The sequence below is a fragment of the Hypomesus transpacificus genome, unplaced genomic scaffold (assembly GCF_021917145.1).
Source record: "Hypomesus transpacificus isolate Combined female unplaced genomic scaffold, fHypTra1 scaffold_232, whole genome shotgun sequence".
In the NCBI taxonomy this organism is placed as follows: Eukaryota; Metazoa; Chordata; class Actinopteri; order Osmeriformes; family Osmeridae; genus Hypomesus; species Hypomesus transpacificus.
The window spans coordinates 60,379-86,224 of record NW_025813766.1 but is presented as its reverse complement, the minus strand read 5'-3'; the positions used below and the strand labels follow the sequence as shown (position 1 = coordinate 86,224).

The 25,846-nt window shown below is 47.7% G+C and overlaps 1 protein-coding gene across 4 annotated transcripts; it reads left to right on the top strand.

The window, feature by feature from the left end:
* The first annotated feature begins 18 nt into the window (after positions 1–18).
* rnf144aa (ring finger protein 144aa) lies at positions 19–25,230 on the top strand. Of its 4 annotated transcripts, none has more exons than XM_047014271.1 (9): positions 19–124; positions 399–677; positions 13,537–13,693; positions 14,613–14,717; positions 15,898–15,958; positions 18,436–18,646; positions 20,352–20,499; positions 20,977–21,066; positions 22,396–25,230. In XM_047014271.1, exons 3-9 carry the CDS (start codon positions 13,541–13,543, stop codon positions 22,525–22,527), a joined length of 900 nt encoding a protein of 299 aa, XP_046870227.1. In that variant the 5' UTR covers positions 19–124; positions 399–677; positions 13,537–13,540; the 3' UTR covers positions 22,528–25,230. The 4 variants fall into 4 exon arrangements, with proteins under 4 accessions (XP_046870227.1, XP_046870224.1, XP_046870226.1 ...); XM_047014268.1 differs by having other exon boundaries at positions 21–124; positions 351–677; XM_047014270.1 differs by having other exon boundaries at positions 25–228.
* The last annotated feature ends 616 nt before the right edge of the window (positions 25,231–25,846 follow it).

Genomic DNA, 25,846 nt, shown 5'->3' with positions numbered 1-25,846 from the left:
TAAAGCGCTCTGCTTCAAACTCTCGATCTCAACATAGTCGTTCTCAGACAAATGGCGTCCTTCCAGTGCGCAGAGTGCAGCAGCTGATTCTTGCCTCTCTAGAGCTGCAGATGGCATCGTAAAGGTAAACGATATTTGTCTGACAACGTTGGCATATCTCGCTGCGCGGTTTGTGTATGGGGAATGTTTTCCTGGCAGCAATTACCATAAGACACTGAGTGGTTGAAGGTGGGTATTGTCTTTTCCTGAAGATCCCACCGCTACTGTAACTGTCAGTCGATAGACTACTCGGCAACTGAGTCTATTTGTTCTTTTCTGTTTATTTGTTTTTCTTGTTTATGTCTATGCAGGCTACACGTTCTCCTTTCACACTGACAAACGGCATTGTTTCTGTCCAGCTGATCCAGTTGCCTCTATGGACAAATGTCTCCGCCCCATGGACAGACCGCCGACTGTAGGTTAGATGAGAGACATGGATACAATTAGAATGCCGTCAGTCACCACCCAGACCGACATTAGGATATAGCTTCCAGTATGCTCCTGCTACTCCAGTACTGCTGACCAGTCAGCCCACTTCTTCGCTAATCCAATTCAAGAGATCAACTAGGACTGCAGTCAGCTCTCATCTCTCCAGAAGACATTATCTCAAGGATAATTCGGCGTTATCAGACAGCCAGGTAACGATGTGTGTTTTGTGTCTTACTAGTCTACTGCTTAGTAGTAAACCACTGCGCATTCTGTCCCTTCTTTCCTACTATTGGTGTGTTGTCCCTGACTAGGGTGTTCTTTCAAGCTGTGGCCATAACTGCTTACTACTTACTAACGTATTCTAGAGAGGCATCGCTCAGTATCTTATTGACTAACATCATCCACACATGACACTCTAGCGTCATGCAGGTACATGCAAAGATCAGTAAACTATGATGTTTTGTCTCATGCCAATTTCAGAGACAGTCTGTTTTAGCGGTGGTTGTGTCTATCTGTATCTCCCACTTCTAGGGTATTGTTTGATATGTTATAACTACCAATAGGAAAGTCATTGTTTTAAGATCATTCATAATGAGTTATGTTCTTTTTCCACATGTTGCTGTATTTAAATGTTTTTTTTGTGGTTTTTTTTGCAAAGCCTGTGTTTGCCTCCACTCCCAGCAGGCATCTTGGGTGATCCTCTCTATTCAAGTGGGCCTACACCCTCCCTAACAACTAGCTGTATTAATATCATTTTCAATTCTATTATTTTCGAATGTTGGCTGGCAGTAAGAAGACCCAGATAAATAGTGTGACTTATAGAGTCCTCCAAACGTAACGTGTTGAGACTGATGTCACTGACAGAACTGAGAGGTCATATTTCCATGTTGTGCATCTCCATAGAGATATCCATGGATTCCTACTTTATGGTATGATTATGATATGAAAACCTGCTTCAAAACAGTTGGGATGTTGCAGCACTGTTAACAAAGGTTGGGTTCATTCCTGTGGGAGGACAACGAACAGAGAGCAGTAAGACTGGCAAGTAGACAAGCAGACAGACAGGCTGTCAGACAGACACGCAGACATGGAGAAAGACTGGCAAGGGCATGATTTCCAGGAATGATGCATTCCCATTGGGCAACATGTAGCATGTCATGACCAGAGATTTGTTGGCTTAAAGGAAAGTGTTGTTCATTGGAAAGAACTATTGCATTGTTTTGAGTGACAGCCCACTCTCTGGGAAAAATGGTTAGAATTGCCTTAAGGGAGAAAGAAGAATGTGTTTTTCAATGGCTGTGGTATGGCTAGGAGTCTCAGAACACCGTGTTCCTGGAAGTCCCTTGAGATTCTGTTCATAGTGTGGGCACACACACACGCACACCTACACTCTCTCCCATGCCATCATAACTCTGTTCATTCAAGTGCCCACCGCATCCATTCCCAGGTGAATGCCCCCCGTGCTGCTGTCCATCGTCTGACACTTCACCTCACGCAGCACAGATACTCTCAAAGCACTATGTTGGCCCCAGAAAACACAGGGACTCTTTCATCCAGAAGTACCTCAGTATAGCTTGAATGTTTGTCTAAGCAATTTATGATCTCTGACCTTGCCTCAATGGGTAATGTGAACTACTGTGTTTTTTTAAAAGACTGCTACTGAGTGGTTTCATGTGATGATTAGGCTGTTATATTTTGCCAGAATCTTAACAGGTAGCTCTCTCTGATGATACTGTTTCACTGAGTAATGCCGTCTTGACTGACCCGCACATTTAGTTTTTGGATTTATTGAGCTCTATATAAATTCTCTTTTTGTCTTGCTGATACAACCCTTGCTGGGGTTTTGGATAAATGGGCCTATAGCCTCCCTGGAAATACAGAGGTGTCAGGGGCCAACTCACATACTAGTACTAGTCTGCTAGTGGGAGGGGTCTCTCTCTCTCTCTCTCTCTCTCTCTCTCTCTCTCTCTCTCTCTCTCTCTCTCTCTCTCTCTGTGTCTGTCTCTTTTTCACTCTCTGTCTTTCTCAATGTATTTATTTATGTCTCTCTGTTTGACTACCGTCCTCTTTCTTTCTCTGACACAGCACTGTTGTTCTGTTTTCTTAACTCACCTGTTTAACACGGCACATGAACCAGCGCTAGTGGCTTTAGACGGCTTGTGCTGGTGGTTCATCCGCGGCGCTTAGCCCAGCAATTATCGTCTAATTACTTTCAGTTCCTCATTACCATGCAAATCCTGTTAGTGTGCCTGCTCAGAGTAGGCTCTGAAAGTGCACTCACAACCACACATAGAAGAACTCGCTTAGTTGTGTTGTGTTAGAACTCCACAGGAATAACTGTACTCAAAAGGATTTGTTTAAGTTATTTGCATCCACAGTCAGCAGGTATATTGCTATGGATTAGGTGTGCCGGTTGAGTCTGGAACACAGTTGTTGAGTGTTAAATGATTCCTAAAATGGGCTTGCCTGAGAGGAGGGCTGGTGGCTCTGTGTAATGGTCCGCAGCCAGAACAACAATAACCTTTTGTTGTTTGATGAGTCTGTCATTGTTTGAAGAAGTCTGGTGTTATTTTATGAGGCTATAATGACTGCTATTGTCGACAACATCCCTCCAGAGTTCAGTCTCACTGAAAAGCTTTCCCAGCTTACCTCTTTGAACACAGGAAGCGCTTACTGATTGTTGTGTCATTTTAAATGATATTATAATATCAAGTAAATAAAATGTTTTGAGTAAATGCCCATTCTTCTTACACTGTAGTTGTCTGTCAGTTCCTCATTTGCATTCAGGAAGAGAGAGGAGTGAAAAGTCATGCAATGCATCATGGGACCTGTATGAGAGCCAGTCCACTATGGTGGAGTTATTATATGTAAATATATAAATTGCTGCACCTTCAAAAAGCCAGATCGTTGGACTACTCCCCCCCTCCCTCACACACACACACGCACACACACTGTACTCACAGTTAAATTGCATCAAATTGGTGCACTGCACTGGCAAGGTATGTTGCACTTGTATCTGTCATCAAACCCTTGGCCAGAATGGGAGACTAGCATGATCAGTGATATTTCCACAGAATAAAGGCACATTTTATAGTCAGTACAGTTACATAATACAGTGTTTGTGTGTGTAGTACTAGCCATGTGATTGCAATGGGTTGCTTTATATCTTAGGAAGAAAGGCTTAGCTTACATACTGGCTAGCAGGCCTGGAGCCAGGCAAGGAGCAAACATGGCATACAGCATGTGATCCTATGTCATGTCATCAACACTATTGATTACTGTAGTTCAATGTTAGTATGAGTCATATTCCATCTACACGCCCACCGCCATCCCATTAATCCCATCAACTGTCTCTTCCCACATGGAGACTTTGGTGAGAGACTTCTCATGTTTTAGTGGGCCTTTCCGGGAGAGTCGAGAGGGTTTTCATCATCCCTGCCCAAGTGTACCAAAACAACAGCAGGATGTTGGTGTGTTTCCTTCAGTTTCAAATTCCCCTCTGCACTGAGAGAGAGAGAGAGGCCTCTTGTATAAGTCAGCAGTTATGATGGAGAAAGAAGGCCTGTAGAAGCAGAACTATGCTGGGCCGAGGACAGGGTGCATGGGTTGGGGGGCAGGGGTGGTGGTGGAGGGGGGAGGTGATGGACAGAGACACTAAATGGATAGAGATGAAGACGCACACAAGATGCTCTCCCCGTCTATGAAACCTTTTATTTGTTTGCTCCTCAGTGGTAGTTGATGTGGAGGTTGCAGAAAGCAGACATGCTGCGTCAGGTGTTCTGGCAGGCTGGGGGTCTGCAGCCAAACAAGACGAGAGCAGAAAGGAAAGGGAAGTGATATCAGATCAACATTTCAGTCAGTCAAATATTTCAGGATACTCATCCATACAATAGCCAAGAGACATGGACAAATGACAAAACGGGCTGTGCTCTGGCGCACTGGGACGGTGAGCTCCATGCAGCTCATCAGGCATAGCAACGTCTGAAACTCCCTCTACACGTGGGCCTCTTTGACTTAGAACTGTGGAGATTGAGGAGACTGTGTTGGCTTGTTCTCTAGATAAGGATGGGCCACTGCCCGCCCGGCCCTGCCAGGCCATCATTCAGGCCACATGGCCACATGTTCAGCAGATAGGCTTGGAGGGTCCACACAGCCAGTTCCAGCTGTGTGACTCAGCAATGCCCTGAAACATGACAGTCCCGTGCCCCTAGAATGCTTAGTTAGTTAGTTAGTTCATTGTGCCTAGGGCATGGGCCAGACCCATGCCCTGGCCCTGAAATGGCACTGACAGACAACAGGATTGAGATTGGGCTCCTCTGTTACACAAGGACGGTGGCAGTGTGGTTGTGGTCAGACATGTGAACATTCCAGTGAGTAATGGTAAGAGAATGATCCCTTGAGGAGCTAACCAAGCACCACTTCCCTCACATTAGACTCCTGGATGTGTTTCTGACTGAGTCTCTTTGTCTCAGTTCCTCTGCCCAAGTCATCTGTCCAAGTTATCCCTGACTGGACTCAAGTTATCCCTGACTGGGCTCAAGTTATCCCTGACTGGGCTCAAGTTATCCCTGACTGGGCTCAAGTTATCCCTGACTGGGCTCATGTCTCTCAAGTGTAGCAGAGGGAAGTTCTCAAACTCTTATCTCACCACGCTCCTCACAATCTCCTACTTTGCTGTCACCCCCAGCTCCTTCCCTCTCTCTCCTTTACTCTTTCTCTTACTATCTCACTCTCCTTTTTGCCACCTGTGTCTGTCGGGATTTATTTATAGATTTGACTTTAGCACCTTCTAGTAGGTTATTGTGTGTGCTTAAACCCTGGTGGAACCAGTCTGATCCGGCTCTGGCTACAGCCTCGACACACAAGATAAGCAAGCGGCTGTGGTCTATCGGCTTCTCTGGACTGGATGTTAGCACCACAGCCCCAGGGAGAGGGGATGTGTGTGTGGCTGTGTGTGTGGCAGTGTGTGTGGCAGTGTGTGTGGCAGTATGTGTGGCAGTGTGTGTGTGGCAGGGTGTGTGGCAGTGTGTGAGAGAGGACACTGAGGAGAGTCCGGAGGCCAAAGGAAACACTAGGCCAATCACACTCAGTGCATGCTCGGCCTTGCTGAAAATCAGGGAGCATTTAAGTTTGACTCGGCATGTGAACTTGAAAGAGAGAGACACAGAAGAACAGAGCAGGAGAGAGAGAGAGATGGGGGGGGGGGAGACAGAGGGAGAACCATGTGAGCAGTCATGACCAAGACGTGTGATAACTGGTTCTGCTAGTGGGAGCGGGGAAAAGAGAGTACGAGAGAGAACATGCCAGTTGGACGAGATGATGTCAGACGGGGCACGGGCGAGGCTTGTGGGGGCGAGGTCCACATGGCAGGTGACTGAACCTCATTCCTGCATGTGCACTTCAGAGCTGTCAGAGCAGCTATGTCTATAGCAACGGAATGAAAGACTTACAATACAGGCCCAATCTCTCCTTCAAGAGAGTTTGATGTTGGTGTTTCCCCCAATGCCTCTTAATGCTCTCATGTAGTATGTCTACTAAGTATTCGTTTGGTGAAGTAGTGTAGTTGGACTTAGAATCTTCCCCAATGCTCATTAGGCACCTCTTAATTCATTCATTCTGCCACAGCAAACGGCTGGTCTGTGAGTGTCTGAAGTGGCTTGGATGCATGAGTTGAGTTAGCTGGGGAAGACAACAGATTGTAGGCACAGTCGACCCCTCACTCCGACCCTCCACTTCTGTCAATAGCAATACGCTCATCCTGGCACGCCTGTCTCTCCTGCTTAGTTCACCAGACACTAATGTGAGCCAAGAGGCTTTTTGGTTGGGGGGTGGGGGTTTGAAGGGGAGAGGAGGTGAAGGGGGGGGGGGGGGTTAGCTGTCTCCCTCAGCGGCTTAGCACTCCCGTTTTAAAGATTGTGGCAAGACTGATTTCATTTTCTACCCACTGCTGTTTCCTGAAAAAAAGAAGACTTTTGCCATTCTCTCTCTCTCTGTCTGTTTTCCATGCTGCTATTCATTCTTTCATACTTTGTGGTTGAGGGGCACAGTCAAGGTTTATAGCCTTTGCTACCATCCTGGACTTGTGTGAGGGCTAGGGTAGGCTTACTACATCGATCCACCTCATCTTTGAAGTCTGTTGTTCTTCTCTCTCTGACTACAATTCTCTCAGATATCGCTCCCTGGCTGTATTTGTCCTCTAGTGAGAGTCCCCTCTCCTCTAATCCTAACAAGTCAGGTCTTTGTTGCTTGTCTTCTCTCCTACTTCAGGCTGCTTGGGGAAGTCATTTTGGACTCTCTCGCCAGAACAAGCATGGGCACAGATTCAACAACATGGGAATTGTACAGTTTTGAAGCTGACGTGAAAGTACGGACGGGGTGTGTGTATGCATGTTTGTGTCTGTATGTGTGTGTGTGTGTGTGTGTGTGTGTGAGAGTGAGTGCCAACAGGGTTAATGGGTGTTGTCAGTGGACCCTATCTGACAAGTGTGATTGTGTTCCTGCCTCCTGGTCTGTCCGACTATGGAGGAATATCTGGAGTCCAATTAAAACGTCACATGTCTCATGAATATTCATGCTGAGTCATTAGGCCATGTCTAAACTTGAACTCGTTTGCCTAATGGCACATTTAGGAGGCTCCGGGAGGTTTGGAAACTGGACTGAAGCCCGGGGCATTTTTTTGTTTAATTTTCCCGTGGCCTCCTCTGCTCTACTTCCTCTCCTTTTTTCCTCGTCTCCCTTTTCTCTTCCTCTCTCCCTTCCTCCTCCCCCCCCCCTCTCCAACCAGACCAGATATGGCCCTGGCTGCAGCGTGATGGGGATGGCAACATCCTCAGTGGGTGATGAGCCTGGCTTTCTCCTAGTTACCCTGGCTTGACCGCTGCCAGGGCTATTCTGTCTGTCTGCCTACTATACGGCAATCCTAGGCGCACAGACACACACACAGACACATCTGGAGGGCTGTGCTGTCTAACTCCGCTGGGCAAAGTGGCCCTTGTGTCACTCAGGAAGCCAGCCACCTCTCCTGTAGAGTCCCCCAGGCAGTGGAGAGGAGCCATGTGCTCCCAGCATGCACGCCGCTCACCTCAGCACACCTCTCTCTCCCGAGGCTGGGAGATCACAGGGCCAGCCAAAAATAACAGACCTCTCCATCTGTAGGTGATGAATGTGGGTCAGTTGGCAAGAGAACTAGAGTGGCCTCCCTGGAACATGGCGGCTTATGGGAGGGATGTATTATTGTGTGTATACCTTGGCTCTGGGAGGGACCTGTGACGTCACATCCTATTACCCTCGGTAACTTGTTGTCCTCTTTGTGTCTGTCCTTTTTAAATGCAGAAGTGTGTGACAGGATTAGTTGAGAGGTTGGGTCCAGTCATGACCAAGAGCTAAATGGTCTTGTTAGATACCTCCACAAGCGAGTTTGTCTATCGCTACCATTTGTCTTTTGCCATATAGTTTGATGCCTTCAACAGTTAATGATATTACAACTCTGGGGAGGAACCTCACTTAATCTGGACAGGAAGTTCATGACTTGGTCTATATCAAATACAACCAGTTGTGCAAAGAATGAGGTTGCCACCATTATGTTGAGTGTGTGTGTGTGTGGAGCAGCAGCCCTCTCCACCTCTCTTCTCCTTCCCTGCTTGGTGTTCCTGTCTTCCTCCTCTCCTTCCCTGCTTGGTGTTCCTATCTTCCTCCTCTCCTTCCCTGCTTGGTGTTCCTGTCTTCCTCCTCTCCTTCCCTGCTTGGTGTTCCTGTCTTCCTCTTCTCCTTCCCTGCTTGGTGTTCCTGTCTTCCTGGAGATGTGGCAGGATCCATGGCAACAAGAAGTTAATGAGTGTGTGTGCTCCTGGTCAGAAAGAACCTTGACTTACTTACACACACACACACACACACAGGCATGTATTCAAGCACAGACACGCACACACACACACACACTCCTCCATTCTCAAGCACAGGCATACACGCACACAGGCACACATTTATCCTTATTGTTTAAAAAAAAAGAAGCCTGTCTTGTGTGTGTCTGAGCAGGCTCCTGACTAAGTGTAGTGTTTTCATTGTCTTGTATTGGATCCATGTCCCATATCAGTACACCAACACATCTTCTAGGCCCCACGAGCAGAACAAGGTTACTGCCTGCAGAACACTGCTGTGTCTTGATCATGCATACAGTATACTGCTCTGGAGTACTGTCATGGGATTGATACAGTAGGTTACTGTCTGATTGTGTTTATTTTAGAAGGATGACAGGGGATTATTGTTGTCTTTTGTCGTCCCCAACTGGGATCATCCAGACAGGTTGCTCATGGTTAACATAGACATCCTCCCTCCTCCGGGATTAGAACATGTTTCTAATCCCCCAATGTCAGTGGGCCTACGTGGGTAGAAGGAGCTCTCTCACCTCCTGGTCCTCTGGTGTGTCTTGCATTGAAACATCACGGCTGTCTGAGTCTGGCTCAGATTGCTTGCCAGTTCATCTCGTTCTCTTTCATGATTCTAAAACAATCTCTAGCGCTCCATGCTGCAGTATTTATGGCTAAAATGAGTTTCGAATGCCTTTGTCGTTTTATTACACTTGGAGAAAAAGCACAACTTTTTGGGGGATGGAAAATACTTCACATTCTAGCCTGGAAGTTGGCCTCAGGACACCTGGTGTTGATTACCTGAGATCCTGTCACTTAGACCACGCCCAGCCCCTGCCCCAGTCCCTGCCCCAGCCCCTGCCCCTGCCCCAGCCCCCGCCCCAGCCCCTGCCCAAGCCCCAGTCCCTGCCCTCGCCCCAGCCCCAGTCCCTGCCCCAGCCCCTGCCCCCGCCCCAGTGGGAGAGAAGCATCGATATGGTGGTGCTTCCAGCCGGGTGTTTATGGGAGAAAATGAAAGCCTGTGTACGTGCTTTTCTTATCCCCGGGAGACCCACGTCAAGGCGACACAGCATCGCTAGCAGCCAATCCACATGTCCGATGGGAGGGCTGGGGCGAGGGGGAGTATGGGATATGGCATGAGGGAGGTAGGGTTTAAGATTGAGTTAGCGTCGTCGTTAAAGAGCTCCGAGGAGTCGTGTTGACACGGCGACAGGGAAGGCTTCTCCCGATTGGCCCCGTCTGGAGCAGTGAACGCTGCAGTAGAGAGAAGGGAGCAGGGACAGGGAATGGAAGTCTGGATAAGAGGTGGTTAGAGGGCCTGATTACACCCTAATCAGACCCTGATCTCAACCCTAATTCCCACCCCCCTACTTCCTGACACACAGCAGCTAGTGATGGTGCCATGGCTGCCACTGCTTGGTGGAATGACAGTCTTTAAGCTAAAGTACACTCTAAAAGCATACAGATATCATTGCCTCTCAATACAACTGTGTGCTTTATCTACTACCCAAGGATGTTCAAAAAAGAATGTACCGTGGGCATGTTAGTAGGGCTTCAAATGTGATCTACTGTGGATTTAGACGAGGACCTACAGTTTGTAAATGCTATATACCTGCTTATGAGTGGTGCACAACGTATGTGATCTGTTTTGTCGGTTTGTAACAGTGAGTGTGTCTCATGCAACATCTTGCAAGTATCCAACGTCACAGTCAGTTTTAAAGAAAGTGCTTGGTATCTGTACTGAGGCACCTTAGCCCCATCACCATGGTTTCAGACTATTTTGTCAACTAACTGAACATGTTACAACCTTGAGCTTTTCCCTTTTTTTTTCTCTCTCTCTCTCTCTCTCTCTCTCTCTCTCTCTCTCTCTCTCTCTCTCTCTCTTTCTGAGCACTAGCCATCATTTTCACATCAGAAGACAATGAGCCCCTTCGTCAAACTGAAAGTGCTCCTCTCTGAATCACCCTAATCATCTTCTCCTCCAGAGGCCTCTACTAAGCCAGGAAACGAGCTCCTCAGCAGCGTCCAGACACACAGACACACACACACACACACACACACACACACAGACACACACTGGTTCTGACCCACTTCTCCTGTCTTTATCTCTCTTCTCTGTCTTCTATCTGAGCTTCGATCCCACTGCAGGTTGCAGTGACCAGGAGCAGGTCATCATGGGCTCGGTTTGACGGGGCTTTTGTATGTTTGAAGAGAGATATTAAAAAACCCACTCCTCTATCAACGCCAGGCGTGTGTGTGTGTGTGTGTGTGGCTGGCTGCTTTGTAAAATGAATCCTGTGTTGTTTCATGTGAGCATTCTCTTGCTTCAGCCAAGCTACAGTATAAATGTAGTCTTATGCAACCATCTAATGTTACATTATGTAATTAAACTGCAATCTGCGCAGCCAGGTTGAAACAGAAAGCTGCCTCTCCTCTTGACCATCTACTTTTCCCTCCTGTGTCTCTCTGCCTGCCTGCCTGCCTGCCTGCCTGCCTCTCTCTCTCTCTCTCTCTCTCTCTCTCTCTCTCTCTCTCTCTCTCTCTCTCTCTCTCTCTCTCTCTCTCTCTCTCTCTCTCTCTCTCTCTCTCTCTCTCTCCTGTTTCTCTCACTGCCTTTCTGTCTCTCTCAATCTGCCTCTCACTCTCTGCCTCTCTCTGCCTCTCGTTCCCCCGTCTGCCTCCATCTCTCTCTTTATATCTATATATCTCTCTATCTATCTAAGCTCCGACACGGTAGAGTGACCCTGACAGTGATATTAATGAGCTCAGACAGAGAGAGTGTGTTGACAGCATTGATTTAGTGCCTTTCTGGAGTACGACGGGGTGTCTGCAGTCTGGGGGAGGGTTAGGTGACTGATGATGATGCCAACCCAACTTCTCAGGTAGTGGGACGACTGCATACACGAAGTTGCTCTGTAAGTCAAGCTGGTTTTGAGATAATGTCAAAGGTTGAAGACTAGCTTGCCTGACAAGGTTGATGCAAATAGAGGTTAGTATTCGTGTGTGTGTGTCTTTGGTGGACACTTTGTGCCTCCTTGGTCACGATTTGACAAACTGACCAATTTCCCAGTCGGTGAATAATACAGAGGCACCAAAGCAGATGACCAGAGATCAGATATTCCACAGGAAATACTCTCTAGCTGCCGTGTATAGAAGGCTCCACTACTGTCCCCCGACCCAACCCAACACCCAGGCATTTCTAGGTTACTATACATAACTGCTCCAGTGTGCTGTTATGGAAGACATGGCTAATGTGCAGTCATGGAAGAAGGATCGTAGCGTAGCAGGGATGTGTTCTGTGGCAGTGTACAGTAGCAGGCCCTGTGGACTTCTGGCCTACTTGTGGTCTTCCTATTGATAGGAAGGGTTGGAGTGTGGTGGCCTGGCCAGATGGAGTCTTGTATTTATTTGTTTAGCCAGCAAGCACGCAGTGAGCATTGACTGTGGTGCATGCATGGTGTCATTGTTCAGACTGTGTGTGTGTGTTTGTGTTTGTGTGTCTGTGTACAGCTGGCTATTCATGCCTTTGCATGTGTCGGAAAGAGTTTGAGGTGTGCATGAAAGTGTGTGTGCGTGTGTCTTGCAGAGTGATAATGGACCTCCCAGTAAATAATGCAGCTGTGGGAGAGCTCCTGTTCATCTCCCTTTGTCATAAAAACTCTGCTCTCTTTTGGTCTCAGAGCAATCTGCTCTGTAGGTCTTCATATTTGGTTTGTTGTGGAGGGAATCCATGATGGAGAACATGCAAACTCAACGCAGAAAAGCCCAGCAGACACAAGCAGGTAGACAGAGAAGCAAGCAGTTCAGTGAAGGATCCACTCTCATCCTTCAGTTGTGCATAGTTGTCGGTAGAAGTTAAAGATCAATACTTAAAAAATCAAGTTAAAGATCAATTTAGTATGGCCATTGTGGTGTTCTGCAGAACTGGAACTGGTTGAGGCAGTTCAAAAAAGGCGGGGGGAAATCTAGTAGGCCTATCATCACATGTCCTTTCTTTCTTTTTGGTTCATTTATTTGTGTTTGTACGATCCTCCAATACTGTGCCTCTGTTTCACCTGTTGCCAGGGTGGATCCAGGAGTTTTGCCATGACATCCACCAATGGTAGGCTGCTGACCTTATGGCCAGCTCTTGTGTCCAGACGCCTGCTAGACCCTGCCACAGTTCAGGTCTCCCCCAGGCAGCATGTGGACACGCTGTCTGCCTCCACGTTCACCCTCTCCTCCTCCTCCCCTCCCTCCTCTTCGTCCTCCTCTTTTTTCTCTCCCTCTCTCACCAGTGGAGGTGGCTGCTCTTTTAGACAGGGGTCGTACAGCCGAAAGCTCGGTCTGCCTCCCCCCATCCCCATTGTTGCCTAGCAGCAGAGGTCAGACCGTTGACGGCGTGCGCTTAGGGAGACTTCCTGCAAACACCGGAGTCATCGTCAGCTGTGACGGCCGGTCCGTGCTTTCTCTCTGTCTCTCCTCGCTGCCTCTGCCTTTCGCTCTCTCTGTCTCTTTCTCACGTTCTCTCTCTCTCTCTCTCTGTGAGTAACAGGAGATACTGAGGCAGAGAAAGAGAGAGAGCCCAGAATAAGCCCTCCTTCCTCCCCCACAAAGGAGAGGAGCGTGAGAGGAAGTGTTATTGGGGAGGTGTGTGTGTTCACGGGGGGAGAAGGGGGGGGGGGGGGGGCAGGCTAGCTAGCTAGCTACAGGAGGAACTCCCCCATGGTTGGATTCATTGGCTGTCTGGCGGCATCATGAGGAGTATGAAAATGAACCCTGCTGACAGGGCATTTAGACAGAGCTAGTGTCAGCCTGTGCCTGTGCCTGTGTCTGTGTCTGTGTGCCGGGATATGTTTGTATTTGCTGTGACATTATCAGTATTACACTGACGCACACAGACAAGCATACAGAAGCACGTAATCGCGCACACACACGCACACACACACACACTTCTGTAGACACACCCACGCAGACAAGCATCCAGAAGCACACAATCTCACAATACTGAAATGGTCTGGCGTCCACAGCGTGCATCATCAGCCCTCCTTTGTTTCCAGTGTAACGACTCTGCCCCGCCCTGTGCTCTGGAGCTTTCCTTAGAAACGCACCAGTTGAACTGGACAAGCAACTGTAACAAGCTCATAGCTGAGAATGGCCTGAGGAGGGAACTGGCTTCACTCACTGTGGGTTTCTGTTTCCTTGTGTGTGTGTGTTTGTGTTCCAGCTCCATGTCGGTGCCAGTCAGAATGAGCACGGCTCGATACCGGCCTACCTGGGACCTGGCACTGGACCCGCTGGTCTCCTGCAAACTGTGCCTTGGAGAGTTCCCTCTGGAGCAGATGACCACCATCGGACAGTGCCAATGTGTCTTCTGCACTCTGGTCAGTACTGGCAGGCCATACCTGCCCCTTGTGTATCTGTCTGTCTCTCTGTATGCGTGTCTTTCTGAGACTGTCGATGTGTCTGTCTCTCTGTAAACTTGTCTGTCTGCTTACCACAACATTCAGGGTCATAACCCTGCCTGAGATTTCCCAAGAATGTGAAAACAGAATGCGGAATCCCTTTTAACATCAATCATGAATGTAGTAAAGAACGGGTTTGTTTTGTGAACCAAAATGAGGCCTGCAAGTCAATACCAGGGTGACAGTTATTAGTGCTGAGGCAGACTCATGTTGGAACGGTGGAGGACAGCCTGGTCAGAACTCAGGGAAGGAGCAGTGGGATGTAGGATCACCGAGATGGGAGCCAGAACCTAACAGACTGTGTGCAGCTCTGTGCTAGTTCGTCTCACAAATATCCTTTTAAAGCCCAGTTCATCACTGTAGGGACATTGGTTTTATCCCTCCGCATTGCAGCTTTTGTTTTCAAGGCCCATCAAGGCCCTGGAGCTTTCTCTCTCCTGAACCCGAAGGTTCTAGCTCTACCCCTAGGGCTAGTCCTAGCCTTAGGCCCAGCCCTAGCCCTAGCCCTAAATGCAGCACTAGCCTTAGTCCCAGTTCTTGCACACCAATGGAAACGGCTATTAGGTTCTGTTTAACTGTCTACTCACAAGTAACAGATAGCAGGATGCATAGTTAATGACCAGTGGAGCCTGGTCCTGGAGGGAGGGAGGGAGGGAGGGAGGGAGGGAGGGAGGGAGGGAGGGAGGGAGGGAGGGAGGGAGGGAGGGAGGGAGGGAGGAGATAGAGGGGGAGATGTGTGAATAAGTTGTCCCTTTGGTCCCTTGTCCCACATGTCCTTCCTCATTGGCTAGATGGCCATCTAACTGGGTTAATGTTATGGCTTGTATGTTTCCTCCAGTGCCTGAAGCAGTATGTGGAGCTACTAATCAAAGAGGGCCTCGAAACTGCAATTAGCTGTCCTGACTCTGCCTGTCCAAAACGAGGACACTTACAGGAAACTGAGGTACTGTTGCTATTCATGCTATTTATGACATTTGAAAAAAACATAGTTTGGTTCTCTGTACTTTGGAGCTTTCCAAACAACCCTACTAAATCACTTACTAAAGAAGACTTTCTGTACAGTACTTTCCAAGCCACTTACCAAATCCCTCACTAAATCACTGACATGTACTGTACACTATGGAGTTGGTAGCGTATAAAACACACACACAGTAAAAAACATTGTAGGAGTGAGCAGTATTGTCTGGGCTTAGAAAACTAGTTGTCACGTCCTTCAAACTAGCCATCCGTCTCAGCTAGGACTTCTTCTGCCTCAGAAGGGTAGGGTTTAAATGAACTACTCCTGTAGCATCAGCACTCTTCATGATAGATGTCTGCTCTGCCCACCCCCTAGCCTGCACCCCCATCCATCTCCCTTTCCCAGCTTCGACCCAGGTCCACATCAGCTTCTACCCAGCCCTCTGCTAACCTTTAGCCTTCCCCTGGCCCCAGACCCTACCAGTCCCAGACCTTCATCCCTAGTCCCCTCCCAGCCCCTTTCCAACCCCCTGCAGTTCTGCCAGTGTGTTTACCAAGAGTACATGATTCTTTCTGTCTGCATCCTTTCACAAGGAGAGGTCACCCAGAGGTCAGCCATGCCGGGCTGCTTCAGGCAGTGTGGTTGAGGGAATGGGCTTCCCCCTCTTATTTCCTCTCTCCTTCTGTTCTCCTTATGTCTACTATCAATCCCAGTCACGGGTCTTTAATGAGACCGGGCTCGTCATGCATGTCAGTGGATGCATCCCTCAACCGCACACACACGCACACACACACACACACGCACACACACAGATGCACACACAGTCTGACAGCTACAGCGATGTCTGGTAATGAACTGTCCCTCTGCTGCCTTCTGAATGGTCATTTCATGTTCGAGTTAATTATATCCGTTAACCTTCAGCAGTACCTGGTATGCAACCACCACACACACACAAACGCACATGCACACACACACGCGCGAGCACACACAAACATATTGAGTTCCCTGAGACAGATTCTAGGTAATAAGCAGCCTGGGGTTACGTTCAAGACTGAGACTGGGATTGGAGCTAAAGTATGTGTTGGTATACACACCTGATGGATGCCCCTTCTCTAAGCCTTTGTTTGCTTTGATATCCATCTTTATCTCTCTCTCTCTCCTTCAGATTGAGTGCATGGTGGCGTCAGAGATCATGCAGAAATATAAGAAGCTGCAATTTGAGAGGGGTGAGTATAGTGTTTGGGTCTTTGTGTGTTTCTGTGTGTGTGGCTGTGGGAGAGGGAAGGAGAGTACTGGATGGGATGGCGACGGCTGGGTCATTTGTGTGTACTCCCACCTGTCCTCAGTCCCCTGTCACAAGGTGTCACTGCGATCTGGAGGACAATGACAACCTGCCTGTCTTGCCTGTCTCTGCTGTAGTCCTAAAAATAGTGTTTGCTTCCGTCCCCTAAAAACCTATTCCTCTTTACCTCAGTACTGTGTGGACTGCAGGCTTTTCTCGCGTTTCAGGCTGAAGTTTCTGTTCTTCCTTTTTTGGAGTAGCTTTGTGTGGATAACGGGGTGTCGTTTGTCCAGACAAAGCTCTTGATTTTCATCATCGATTTGTTTGTTGTTTTTAGTTCACCTACTCGTGGTGATATCTATCTGTCAGCCTGTGTGTTTGTTCAACCGATAGACCACGCTGCAGCACTGTCCTGACTTAGCCTTCGTGTCCTTATCAAAGTTTTACACCCTCCACTATTAAATATACATGAGGGGGCGGCCTTTTAGACAGCTTTCCCACTGATTTTAATGGGATTGCGGGAGCTATTTCATAGTGACTGTCTGCCTGGGTCTGATCAGTGGTACAGGATCATAGCTTATTGAAAGTCCTTTATCCTGCTAACTCTGTTCGGAGACTGTATATGTTCGTCGTCTGGAATGGCTTGTCTGTGCATCTGGGGTTTATCTTCAGAGGAAAATGTGCCATATCATAAGTGGTTTAGGACTCCCCATGTCTGGCTGTGGGTGTGTGTGCAGGCTGCTGGCACAGAGACATGGGGTCTCCACATCCAAGCCACTCTTCTCACACATCCTCCTTCTATGGCACGCACCTTCCAGCTCCTCCATCCAACCAGTGAAACGCACGTGCACACACGCACACACATCACACACACACACACATCATATACACATATCACACACACACACATCACACTCACACGCATTAACCCGTAGGCAGTGTGAGAGCCCCCTGTGGCTGTGTTCTGTCTGTGTGAGTGAGTGAGAGGCGTGAGAGGCACTGAGCCATCTCAGCAATGTCCCGGGCCAGCCAGGCAGAAGAGCCGCTCACGCTCCCCGCCCGCCCGCCTGCCAACGAGCCAAGACGCGGGCGTGCACGTTAGTGTGTGCACGTTAGTGCGTGCACGTTAGTGTGTGCACGGCCCCTGTGGCATGGGATCGAGATATGGGGGGGGGGGGGGGGGGAGTGGGGTTAAGGAGTTTAGCCTGAAATTGAAAGGGGTTAAAGGAAGGCATAGCACTCACGGTAATAAGCTGTGTGTAAGTATATGCATGTGTCTCTGTGTGTCTGGAGGTGTGTGTGTGGGTAAAGGATTGTGTTTGTGTGAAAATCAGCAGGAAAGTATTGTTGTGGCTGTTCCTCTGCAGCAAACATTTCTAAAGCCAGACTTGTTTACTGTGCTGGAAAAAATGAGAAATAGACCAACCACATACATTTCATTACACCTCTCCATGTAGCAACAGTACCATGCATTCATCTTAGATTTGTTTTAATTCACTTTAATCCAAAGCGACATACAAACAGGGCTCGCAACTAGCTTTTTCCCTCACTGTCCCAGTACCGTCCCAAAGTGCAAAATTAACCTTCCCAAACTGAACTTGACCTGTCCCAAAATGTAAATTGTACATTTTTTTTGAAAGGTTGAAGCCTCTCTCTCTCTCTCTCTCTCTCTCTCTCTCTCTCTCTCTCTCTCTCTCTCTCTCTCTCTCTCTCTCTTTGTCTCTCTCACGGACTGCTTCTCTCATTCTCGCTCTTTCACTTTTTCTCCCTTTCTCACTCTTTTTCTCTCTGTCTCTCTCTTTCTGTCTCTGTCAACCACACTCCTCCTCTGTCTCTCAGCCTGAGCTGCGGGAGTGAGGTTTCTGAGGTGAGGCCTACTCTCTTCTCACGCGAAGGGCATCAGATGTTGCACATCACATGTTGATGTGTGTTCCCCCTCACTCTGAGAGAGATACTGCAGCCTCACAGGGAGGCATCTCAAAGAATACAGTGCACAGAATCGCTCTGTGTCTTCTGGTTGTTCTACATGTGTAGATTGTAATTATTTATTTTCTCCAAAAATAGGTTTGCATCATTAACTAAATAGAGTTTACTCTAGAGAGTACTCTAGGTTGGAATAAATGTTAGCTGGTAGCTAGCTAGTTTACTCATGATTGACGGCCACGGTTGACATAGCGCTACCACGCACCATGAAGCAGCGCATAACACATCTAGTCTGTGTTGTCCCAGACATCTTTTCATCGTCCCTGGGGCGACGGGACACCGTTAACTTCAAGCCCTGCATACGAGTAGTGCAAATAGAAACTACAGCAGAAGATCATGGATCAGAACCACATCGTTTTAACAGGATTTCGAGGATCAAAGATTGGAGCAGAGCGCTCTGTATCTGTTTGTAACTCTTGCCCTGGTTTTGTGCCACAGAGGTGCTGTTGGACCCGTGCCGGACCTGGTGCCCATCCCAGTCATGCCAGGCCGTGTGCCAGCTGAAGGAGACGGAGGCTCCACTGCCCCAGCTGGTCACCTGTGCGGTCTGCACCCTGGAGTTCTGCTCTGTCTGCAAGGCCAGCTGGCACCCAGACCAGGCCTGCCAGGAGAACCAGCATATCACCTCCTTCCTACCAGGAGAGACCAGGTAGAGTAGACCATCATACCAGGAGAGACCAGGTAGAGTAGACCATCATACCAGGAGAGACCAGGTAGAGTAGACCATCATACCAGGAGAGACCAGGTAGAGTAGACCATCATACCAGGAGAGACCAGGTAGAGTAGACCATCATACCAGGAGAGACCAGGTAGAGTAGACCATCATACCAGGAGAGACCAGTTCGACCACCTTCCTTCCTACACATTTACCAAGCCAAGCACATTGAGAAAAATTCAGAACTATTACAATCACGTGTGATAGAACTATTCAACAGAAGAGGGGTCAAATGGCGGTTAGGGAATCGGGCTATTATCAGAATAGTTTAATTCCCGGCTCTGAGAAATGACGTGTACTTGGGAAGGGCACTTCACCCTACTTGCATCAGGGAGAATGTACCTGTACTTACTGTAAGTCGCTCTGGATAAGAGCGTCTGCTAAGTGACTAAATGTAAATGTAAGAAGCAGCTAGAAGAGACATTTGGACTAACCCTTTCAAATATCTCTTAGCCTTTTCTAAAACCCAATTAACCCCCATGCCCCACACCAACACACACATACACAGATGTTAATTGAGCTGTGTTTGCCTGCGGGACGAATACCCATCTGCTAGAAGGACCATGATGTTGACGAAGGAGAGGTGGACGGATGGGGGGGGGCAGGGACGGAAGGACAACCCTAAAACCTACACTCTGTGTGAACCACCACCCAACCACACCTTCTCTGTCTATCCCTTCCCTCCCTCCCCGCCCCTCTGTGTTCCTGTAGTCCTGACTGATGTGTGCTTACAGCTCCAGGACACCTGCCCTCTGCTCAGCTGCCTGTCTCCCTATGCATACATGTAATGGTTGCCTGTCGTGATTCATCTGGTGCATCTTTTAATAGGAGGTGGAAAGCTGGTGTTGGAGCAAGCTGGATGTGACGTGCTGTCTGATTGGTTGGCTGTTTCACTGCCAGGCTGGTGGGCTGGTTGTTGTTGTGTTGGCCCAGAAGGTAGCTCAGGTTGGCTAGGGTGGGCTGTATTCGGCTGAGGTTTGCTGGGGTTGTTAATGAGTCATGTTGAGTCATATAACATGTTCTGAATGTAACCTCCTTCAAAGCAAATATGCGGTCTTTCAAACCACATAGGCTGGCTATGCTGCCATTTCTCCAGCCATGCTGGAGGCTGGAGGAGAGGCTGGAAGAGGAGAGGGCAGTACTAGGAAGTGTTACTTCCTGTCACAAAATGGCTGCTAGGTATCAGATGAAAGGAGAGGTGAGGGGGGAGGGAGGTCTCGATTCAGTTGGCCCTGCTGCAATCAATACACCAGCTGGAGTTGGCCTAGAAATGAATGGGCTTGTTTTCCGCGTGAGGCTGCTGTCTAGAAGGACAGTTCCTTGCGGGCTCTGGCCCGGAGACCCCCTCAGCACCTGGCAGCCACAGCTAATACAGAGAATACAGAGAAGAGACACGGACCGGCATTTTACTTTGAGACCGAACCGACGTAGAAGCTTCAAGATCTTGGCCCGCTTTTCAAGTTCTCAGGAACCCAACCATCCTCTTCTGTTTTTTTTTAGGGAGTGTATTGGAGTTCTCACGGTTGAGAATCCCTGTGCTGGTATCAAGGACCTGTGGAGGGATATTGAATCCCATCAGTGTTGAGGTGTTTGAAGATCCTCTGACTGACAGAGTCTGTGTTCTCCTCCCTCCCGGCAGCTCCCTCTATAAGAACGAGGAGGACGACGCCCCCATCAAGCGCTGTCCCAAGTGTAAGGTGTACATCGAGAGGGATGAGGGATGCGCCCAGATGATGTGCAAGAACTGTAAACACGCCTTTTGCTGGTACTGTCTGGAGTCTCTCGACGTGAGTGGAACTTTGGCCCAAACTGGCCACCATACCTGGAAGCATTAATATAACAATTACATAATATATGATATTTCATTTAACAATATTATTGCTAAACAGAAAACACTTTTGTGTACAATGTTTGAGACCCCAGGTAAAATAGTTACATTTACATCTCACTTAATACATAATCAATGCATGATGTAGCCATTTTTGTAAATGTTATAATTAAAAAACAGATAATGGAACACATTATTATATTTTGTCTATTCGAAGTAATCTAACAACATCTACTAAGCCTTAGAAGGCAGCAGGAGTGGGCATGTGTGGCAGGTTTTTTGGCAGTGTCCTAGCTAATCCTAATTGGACTCTACAGGCTATTAGAACACACCGGTCTTTTAAAAGCAATTTTCTTTGAGTGGTGACCCATACCTTTCAGACCAGATGATGGCCAATTATTTGGTTTGTGTGTGTGTGTGCGCGTGTGTGTGACAGGATGACTTTCTCCTGATCCACTATGACAAAGGGCCTTGTCGTAACAAACTGGGCCACTCCAGGGCTTCTGTTATCTGGCACAGAACACAGGTGAGCGCCTCTCTCTCTCTCTATCTCTCTCTCGCTCTCTTTCCCTTTTTTTCTCTGCTCTCTCCCTCCATCTCTGTGTCCCATTCTCCCTCTCTTTCTCTCCTTTCTTTACCCTCACACACATGCAGACAGGACATCCGCACTGCAGTGACCCACACACACACACAGAAACGTGCTCTCACGCGTGCTTGGCCACAGTCAAAAATACAGAAATAAAAAGTGTCCGAAAAAAAACAGTCATGCTTTCGCTATGACAGCCTGCTCAGAAATGAAAAAAGATCCACAGTTATCATACAGCGTATACCATTCCCTCCCAGCATGACATCATCTACAGTGCACTGCCAGTCATGACAAGACACAGGTCGCTACATTTCGCAACTGCTTTGTTTTAAACAACAGCGACTTACTCAGCAGTGTGTCTGCGGTGAATTCAGCTAGCCTGCCTTTTCCCTGTTCTGTCTGCAGTAGACGCTTCCTTGTTAAACAGACTGTTGTTGACGCTAGCATACACACTGACATCTGTTGCCCAGTGGGGCAGACTGAGTCATGAACAGAGCAAGCAACCAAGCTAGCTAGCTAGCTGCCCGACAGCATATCTCTCCTCCCAAGACCTTAGAATGCCTGCCTTACATTACATTCGGATGCCTCATAAATACTTAACGACTCAGAGTTGTGTGGGGACAAGCCTGCCTTTGTGAAAGCCCTGCCCCCAACACACACACACACACACACTGCATGATCGAAATCAGATAAAGGCTTTAGTTAGAGGGGGCTTTGGGGTTTATGCTATTTACTATGGAGGCTTGTTGAAAGAGGATATAGGAAAGAGAGAGAGAAATAAAGTAGGAAGGCAAATCCTCTCTCGTTGGACGCATCAGTCTCATCTATACTGTAGCGCTGTCAGGGCTGATTCACTTGATGACAGTTGTGCGTCCATGGAACTGCTACTTGACACAGGATGTACTCTACAGCCTGGTAAAAGGACAGTTGGAAGGGGTTCTTTTTAGAGGAGTGCCTCCAGACAGCAGAGTGAGTCTCCCCGTCCTCCTTGGACCTGCCCCAGAGGAATCCTCAGATGACTCCCCGACTCTGAATCAGGAGGAAGTGCATGACGTTATTCACCAAGTCACTGTTGAAATGCCCTTCTTCTCTGACTGGCAAGATGATGTGTTGGTTTTTGCTCCCACCATGTGGTAAATTAAATGAACTGCACAATCAAGACCGGTACGAGAAAAAAAAAATCAGAACTGAAATATGTTTATTGAACTGACTGTCTTTCTCCAACTTTCGCTCTCTCCATCTTCTCTTCTTTCTCCGCCCCTTTTGCAGGTGGTGGGGATCTTTGCAGGATTTGGCCTCCTCCTATTGGTGGCCTCACCCTTCCTCCTCCTAGCCACACCCTTCGTCCTGTGCTGCAAGTGCAAATGTAGTAAGGGTGACGACGACCCCCTCCCCACCTAGCCCGCGACCCCAGCCACCGGGGCCGAGCGGCGCCCCATTGGGCCATACTTTTTCCTTTTCCCTCCCTGCTTTCTTTTCCGCCCCCCTCCTGCTTCCAGCGCTTCATTTTGGGGCTGGGCGTGCCGAGTGCCGGCCGGGACGCCATCCTGATCCATCTGGGAGAGGGGTGACCCCTGACCCCCGGACAACACATGGCCTGCAGTAGAGCTCCGGGGGGTTCAAGGTGTGTGGAGGTCAGACGCGTTGCCAAGGGCAGGAGCAGGATCCCAATGCCCTGGCGTATGTGATGATGATGATGGGGTGGTGGTGGGGATGGGAGTGTGTGTAGCAGAGGTCCTGAACAGGCCAGGACAGACATACACTGGGGAGGATGTTGTTCAGGAAGCGACTGGGGTGATGGCAAGCCGAGGAGTGGGAACGAGCGGATCCCAGAATCCCTCATGAAAGGGGACATTCTCATGTCGGAGCCACGATTTGAAAGACTTTTTTCACTTTTGTCTCGGTTCCTCTGTTCTTGATTTGTGGCACTACTGTGTACTGAAGCTTTCCCCTTCTCCGCTCTCTCTGTGTCGTTCTACATGTTCCGTTTTTAGCGCGAGAGATGCACTGCACACGTTTGGTGTTTGTTATTGTTCGCACAGGAAGCTTCTCTTTCTGTCGGGTGACCGGTGGGCTACACAGGGGCCAATCTCTCTATATATATATATATATACAGCACGTTCTGTTGGTGGTGTCCTTGTCTCTGGGCCTGTTGCGTCAAGTGTGTGTGTGTGTACCTCTGAGTGTTTCCAACACTCTTGACTGACCCAGAAGTAACTGACAGTCAAACTTGTGTTGACATGGATGTCCAGAGTCCATCTCATTGACAAGATAGATTACGCTAAAACGTCACTCAAAATACTGAGCCAAAAATTTTGAATGGCCTTAAGTTGCAAGTAGCCAAATGAGTCAATACCCTAGTACCTAGAAGAAGAAAAAACAATCCACATTTTGGTTAAAGTTTGACTTGAAATGAATGAAAAGCACATTTTTCAGTACATCAAAATCAGCCATAATTGTGTGTCGTGTTTTCTTCATCCATATCATGTTATTGTAGACTAGATAACTGTAAGAAACTCCAACTTCCGTGGGAGTCTTAACGTTTTGGTAGATAGCCCTACAGCAACTGCAACTCATGCTGATTGCCAACATACAATACAGGCCCTGACAGTGACTGTTCTGTTTTAGAAGTATTCTAAACTGCACTCTATCATTCTGTCTATGCAAGTTTGTATATTTACGACCTCAACCTCTGGTTTTTGTGGTCATATCCAGTGGTACTGTATGTCATATTCAAAAGACACAGTTTACCTTGGTATAAACTGATCTGTTGGCGAAAGGTTTACTTATTAGAGGTGTCAAACATATCTTGGATTGGGTTTAATTTTTCCGGAAACAATCTTCACACATCTCCATAATTTCAATAACTCCAGTATTTCATCATGGTTTAGGATTTGAAAATCATCTCCAGCTATCATTTCTGTCTAAAAAAGAACAGGCGTGAAGACAGTAGACATGTTGTTTTGTGTTTGTTACCTTAGAGAGACCAGCCGTCCATTTCTATATTGCCTAGGCTCCTCTCTCAGCTCATTACTTCAACCTGCCACAATCTGGAGGGCTTTAAACACCTACACTGCTATGAGCTCCGAGCTGTCACACTCTGCTCTGCATGAGAGCTGTCTGGAGCACTGTGCTGGTGGGAGAGGCCTGCAAGTCTTCATGTAGCATCAGAGGGGGTTCTTGGACGACTCAACACCCTGGATGAGAGAAGCGTAGTCCTTAGCCTGTAGCTTCTACCTTCTGGTGCTCTACCAAAACACACATGACTACTTTTGGCTACATTAGCCCTTTTCAGTTGACGAAACCTTCCTCTGAAGGTAGGAGAGAGATGAGGACTGTGTAGGAAACCCCTTAAGTATATTTTTCTTTGAATGACAATCGTGCCAAGCAGTAGTCGATGTACAGGCTTTATGATACATGTTTATATGTCTTCTTCCATTTCTATACAGTTCTAGGAACACAACAGTACGTACAGTAGGTTTTCATAATGTTGGCTCTCTTTGTAGCTGCAACTTATGTGTCACATGACATGCCATTTTCCAATCAAGCAGCAAGTGCTGAGCCTGGAGGCCTTGTGTGTTCTGGTTTTGGCCACCAGGGGGCCACATACAGTTTCCACCATGCCTTTCACAGCTCTTAATTAAAGCTTGAATCTTACTGTTGCTCTGTATCCACACTAGACACGTTTACTAAATATATCTATATTTTGTAACTGGTTATATTAGGAGATTGAGTTGCATGTTATATTATCAGGCTTAAATCTTTGTTTAAAAAATATATGTTTTGGGCTGGGTAACATCTCAGAATTGGTGTTAAGCCATTTAAGCCTGAAGATTAAGGTGTAATGTGTTCTGGTTTTTAAGTTTGCCTTTCTCATTTCATAGGCTTGCTTTTTAAATCGTTCAGTTATTTTTTTGTTTTACTTAAATCTTGAGTAATTCATTGTTTTTGTATTTGACTGGAAGGGCAGGATGTGTTTTGTAATCCTTGTACATTGGCATGTGTGGACAGTGTCACCTAAACACAAACTTCTACTCACCCCTATGTAACTGTTCCACTAACACTGTGACAAAAGATAATAAATGTGTTTTTTGTGACTGCTAATTTCCATGCATTTATCATTTTGTTTCATAAACATAATCTATGCAGAACAGTATTGTAACCACTTTAGTCATCGCTAACTGGTAAAAACACAGACCATGTTCCCCCTCTACTGCTGAAATTGTCATTTCAGATTTCAGTCACAGGCAGTTTCTCATTCCAGTCAGTTCTGAGGTCATGGAAATGCCACAGCATCAGGGGGCTGACATAGATTAGGAATAAATGAACAAGACCCATCAATGTGTTGAATGTGTTTGTGGCAGGACCTAGCTGTTATCGTCCCCTCCCTGGTCAATCATTTAAAATCATTTGTCACATCGATTCTGCCTCTCGGCTCCCCTGTGTGGAATCACGAGAGACACTCTCCGAATCACCAATGAGACAGAATACAGGAAGCAGTCAACTCCAACTCCCTGGCATGCTGTATTTATCATTTAAGGGAGGTCATACATAGGAATAGCTCATTCATACGTCACCACAGACAGTCAAGTGTCATCTGTCATGTTGAAAGCATTGTAGGCTTTGTCTTGGTTTTCACTTTCTTTCCCCTTCTCGCTTTTTTTTTTTTTTATTATCTTCTCTCTCTCCGTCTCAATTTTTTTCTTTCTGGCCCTCTCCT

Excerpts from the sequence above, each read along its gene's own strand:
- rnf144aa (XM_047014271.1), top strand. The coding sequence starts at position 13,541 with ATGTCGGTGCCAGTCAGAATGAGCACGGCTCGATACCGGCCTACCTGG. Across the intron at positions 18,647-20,351 it reads TTCCTACCAGGAGAGACCAG|CTCCCTCTATAAGAACGAGG; the intron begins GTAGAGTAGACC and ends CCCTCCCGGCAG. Across the intron at positions 20,500-20,976 it reads ACTGTCTGGAGTCTCTCGAC|GATGACTTTCTCCTGATCCA; the intron begins GTGAGTGGAACT and ends TGTGTGTGACAG.